Source organism: Vigna angularis, chromosome 3, assembly GCF_016808095.1.
Source record: "Vigna angularis cultivar LongXiaoDou No.4 chromosome 3, ASM1680809v1, whole genome shotgun sequence".
Lineage (NCBI taxonomy): Eukaryota > Viridiplantae > Streptophyta > Magnoliopsida > Fabales > Fabaceae > Vigna > Vigna angularis.
The window spans coordinates 32,466,618-32,471,857 of record NC_068972.1 but is presented as its reverse complement, the minus strand read 5'-3'; the positions used below and the strand labels follow the sequence as shown (position 1 = coordinate 32,471,857).

Genomic DNA, 5,240 nt, shown 5'->3' with positions numbered 1-5,240 from the left:
GATAAGTAAGGATCATTATATCAAATTCTGGTGCAACCAAACATTGACATATTGGTGAAATTAAAAAAGTAAGGAAAATTGGCTAAAATATACCAAAATGCTGCAAGTGAGAAGTAAACAATCGAGAAGTAAACAATTAGAATATGGAATGATCTTATGCAGTGGCAAGTGGCAGTTTTCTCAACGGACAATGACAATTGCTTTTATAATGTCTTACTTCACCAATTGTTGCGATCATTGCCTACAATTAATATTCTAATCTCTATAGACACTTTTAAAGTTCAGCAGTATATAGCAATTAGCTATACAAAATACTATCACTAAACTTTGCATACATTGAAGCAACCTTAATAAAGTAAACAAACTTGCTAAAGTGGGGAACATGTATCAATCTGAATTCCCACAATAAATACACCAAATAAAAACAGAAACACACACATCATCATCCCAATGTGACCTCTTTCTGCTGCATGCATATCCATCTTTACAGAACAGTAACCTTAAAGAACATGGTTAGCATATTCAGAATAAGAACCTTAAAGAAAACTAGTTAAGCCACAATTCCAATGAATCCTTCAGCTCACAACAAATACAGAAAAATAAAATTTAGAACATGGTTAGCATATTCAAAATGCAGATTCATTACCTTCCCAAATGATGAAGACTTGTAATTCAAAATACCCAACTTGTCCTTCCTAACCTGAAACTGAGAAGATGTAGTCATATAAATATGTGGTACATATATTAAAAATAGCTTTGAATATAAATAATCATTAACTTTGCAAGTCATACATTTCACTCATGGATATCATCATCTAAATGGTTTGTAGCCAATTGAACATATTCATTGTCATTACTATAAAATTTCTCAAGTTGTTGATCTTCATATGGCTCATTTTCATATACCTCTTCTTCGACCTCTTCTCCCATTTCATACAAATCTCTTGGCTTTAAATGCACTACAACACTCCACCCTTTATTAACAACATCATCAACATAATATACCATTTGTGCTTGAGATGCCTCAATATAAGGTTCATGTTCTTCACGGTCTCCAATATGAATAAGTTTATCAAAGTTAACACAATTAAAATTCCATTGATCCTTTCTATATCCTCTCTCTCGTGTTGTATCTACCCACTTACACTTGAAAAGAACAACTTTGAATCGGCCATAATAATTAAGCTCAATGATATCCTCTAACTTTCCATAATAGGGTAAGTCTGCTTGCCTTAAGTTCCTATCAACACTACTTGAAACACAAGATGTATTAGATGTTAAAAAAACACCACTATTTTGAGTTCTCAATCCCTCATCTCGAGTCAATGTTCGAAATTTAAACCCATTGATGTTGTATGCAGTAAATCTTCTAGCATTATCCAATGGACCTCGTGTTAGAAACTTCAAGTCCATAGACAGTGTATTTACTGTTTCTGGATTCATAATCTAAATAAGGAAATTATGTTAGTTAGAATTGAAAGACAACATAATAAACAACAAAAAGTGTACTATTTGATCACCTACCCGTTGTTTAAACCAATCAACAAACTCTTTAAACACTCTAGTTTCTATCTCAATGGTTGAAGGTCGCCTTCCTCTTGATCTTCTTTTTATTAGTTCTTTAAATTCACTACATGAATTAATTACAATATAATAAAAGAGGATGACTAATATAGTTGAATTTGTTTAAATAAAAATCACACACTTAATGTAGATTACTCACTCAACAAACGGTGTGACTATGGCACAATTTAAAAGCACATATCGATGGGCTTGTAGTTTTTGCATCTGAGTTAAAGTAAACATCGAGGAACCTCCTACTGCCCTCCCAGCTTGTGGGAATATAGATGACTCAATAGGCTCATTATCATCTGGGTTATCACAAACACGTCCAGGTCTATTGAACCTTGTCTCTATATCTTCAATGTATCTAGAACAAAAGGTAAGAGACTCTTCAGCTAAGTATCCCTCGGCTATAGAACCTTCTGGTTGTGCCTTGTTTCGTACAAACGTCTTTAAATGACCTAATTCCCTATAATAATGACAAATAGTTACATTAAACAACTTAGATATATATATATATATATATATATATATATATATATATATATATATATATATATATATATATAATATGATACCTTAAACAAAAAGTACTAAGCATTACCTCTCTATAGGATACATATATCGATAATGAACAGGACCTCCAAGCTTTGCTTCTTCTACTAGATGGACAGTTAAATGAACCATAACTGTGAAGAATGATGGTGGGAATAACATCTCTAAGTGGCAAAGTGTAACCACAATGCGATCTTGAAGCATTTCAAGTTCTTGTAGATTTAAGCTTTTACTACAAAGGACTTTAAAGAATGAGCAAAACTCCACCAAGGTTGCAGTGACATGGTTTGGTAACAAGTTACGAATTGCCAATGGTAGTAATTGCTCCATAATAATATGGCAATCGTGACCTTTTAGTCCTAATATTTTATGTTGCACCTCATCAACACATCTAGAAATGTTACTTGAGTAACCATCCAGTACTAATACATTTTTCAAAGTTTTAAGAAACAACTTTTTGGTATCACGAGTTAGTGAAAAGAAAGCAAGGTGATATCTTCCATTATCATGTGGCCAAAGATCTTGTCTTATGCCCATTTCCTTTAAATATTTCCTAGCATTAAGATTGTCTTTGGATTTAGGCTTTTCATTCAACAAAGTATACATAATATTGTCAAATACATTTTTTTCAATATGCATAAAATCTAAATTGTGGCGTAACAAATTAGACTCCCAATATGGAAGTTCAAAGAAAATGCTTCTTTTTTTCCATTGTTTAACTTCTTCTCTATATCTTTTTCCTCTACCATCCAAATGAATTCCTCTCCCAAATGTGACATTAATATTTTCCACTTGCCTAAAAATGTTAGAGCCTGATAATTTTAGTGGTGGATTCTGTTCTTCAATGCTTCCATCAAAACGAACACGATTCAATCCAAATCTATGGTTTCTACTTAAAAAGCGACGATGCCCCATAAAACACCACTTCCTACTATGAGGAAGACGACAAGGTTCTGCATCAAAGTTACAAGTAGGACAAGCTAAACCTGTGTGTGTGTTCCAACCAGATAAAATACCTAAGCCAGGAAAGTCACTAATTGTCCACATAAGAGCGGCTCGCATTCTAAAAGTTTCATTCAGTGAAGAATCAAAGGTTTCCACTCCATCACTCCATAGCTCACGTAACTCATCCACAAGGGGTTGTAAGTGGACATCGATATTATTTCCAAGCATTTGCTTGCCTGGAATGATCATGGATAGGATCAATGAAGTGTGCTTCATACATATCCAGGGTGGAAGGTTGTATGGAATTAAAAACACTGGCCAAATACTATAGGTAGAACTCATAGTGCCAAAAGGATTAAAACCATCACTAGCAAGGCCTAAGCGAACATTTTGAGGATCAGAAGAAAATTCTGGATGCATTAAATCAAATGTCTTCCATGCCTCACCATCCCTTGGATGCCTTATAAACCCATCCTTGTTATCTAAAGAATGCCATCTCATATGCTTTGCAGTCTTAGAACACATAAACAATCTTTGCAATCTTGGTTTCAATGGAAAGTAACGTAAAACTTTAGCAGGTTGTTTTTTCTTCTTCTTTGGGTTCCATCTAGATGTACCACAATGTTTGCATGTTTCCAAATCTTTTTCATCATCTCTTAAATATAACATACAATCATTCGGACATGCATCTATTTTGGTATAGTTAAGACCCAATTTGTTGATGATTTTCTTAGCCTCATAAAAAGAAAGAGGCAACTTTGCTTCACTAAATGCATCTCTTAACAAATCTAAGATCATAGTCATTGCCTTGTCACTTAATCTACACAAAACCTTGATATGATATAATTTGATTACAAATTCTAATTTTGTGTACTTGCTCCCATCGCATAAGATCTGATTTCCATCATTGAGAAATTCATTAAATTCATTATGATTCTCCCTTGGCCTTTCATTCAGAACATTGTTTACACCCATAGGTTGGGAACCTATATTAGTACCTTCTTGCCTATAATGCCCAAATGCTTCATTTATCATTGTTTCCATTGGATTTTCAGAATGAAATGTCTCTTGTATATCATCTTCATTTCTTGAAATATCTTTTGTTTGTTTCTCACCGTGAAGATTCCATATAACATAATTTTTAGGAAATTGTTTTAAGATCAAGTGCTCTTCAACTTCGACTCTATTATGCCATTTCATAAATCCACATTTGGGACATGGGCATCGAATTGTATCTCCAATAGCCCCATTCTCAAAAGCAAAATTTAAGAATTTTTCTAAACCAATAGAGTATTCAATTGTATTTCGAGGTTTAGCAATCCAAGATTTATCCATTCAAAAATATTCCTAAACAAAATGAAATACACTACCACATCAAAAAGATAACAATATTCATGGAATATACAAACAAAGATTGCATTAATAAATAAAAGGTTTTCAAATGAAATTAAATGTACTAACCTTGATAACTGTGAGATTCCAAAGTTTGATGGCAGTCAAATAGTAGAACAACTCAGTAACACAGTAATAACACAATACCTCCCAAGCTTAGTTGTAACACCAGCTTATTAATAAGCACGTTTGTATCTGTGAACTACCTACAAAGTGGTTTAGGAGAAAAGCTTAAACTATAAGCTTATATTGCATTACTTGTAATTGGTGGTAAGCTTTGGACTAATAGGTTTAGAGGGTAAAAACTCATATCCCAAAATAATCAAAATATTAAAGAGATACAGATTTTCAAGTTATAAAAAGTTAGTTTATTACTTAAAAAAAGAGATTTAAGTGTCAATTTTTCTTTTATATCATGCATAGTTTTCGAGAATTATACCTTGACTTAAAAAACTAAATAACCAATTATATATTAAAAAATAATCCATAAACATTGCACCAACTATTGTATCATACGTTAGTTTCAACAACTTATGTATTCAATCATTTTGACCAACATAAATATGTCACTGCTCCAAGACTTATTCATGCCTAGCGATAATTTTTTTTTTAAAACCATATAAGAGAACTAATTTTATATGCACTAAAACACCAACTTTTCCTCACTATTCCATTATATTTTTTCAGTAACCAAGTTTCAATACCCCCAGGCAATAACTAATACAATCATCACCATACTTAAAGCACCTAACAGGAATATAAAATTATATGGCTCCAATTAAATG

The 5,240-nt window shown here is 32.5% G+C and overlaps 1 protein-coding gene across 1 annotated transcript; it reads right to left on the bottom strand.

The window, feature by feature from the left end:
* Positions 1–795: 795 nt before the first annotated feature.
* LOC128195864 (uncharacterized) lies at positions 796–4,398 on the bottom strand. The gene is made up of 3 exons (XM_052874560.1): positions 2,168–4,398; positions 1,822–2,032; positions 796–1,446 (listed from the first exon to the last, which is right to left on the bottom strand). Exons 1-3 carry the CDS (start codon positions 4,396–4,398, stop codon positions 796–798), a joined length of 3,093 nt encoding a protein of 1,030 aa, XP_052730520.1.
* Between the last annotated feature and the right edge of the window lie 842 nt (positions 4,399–5,240).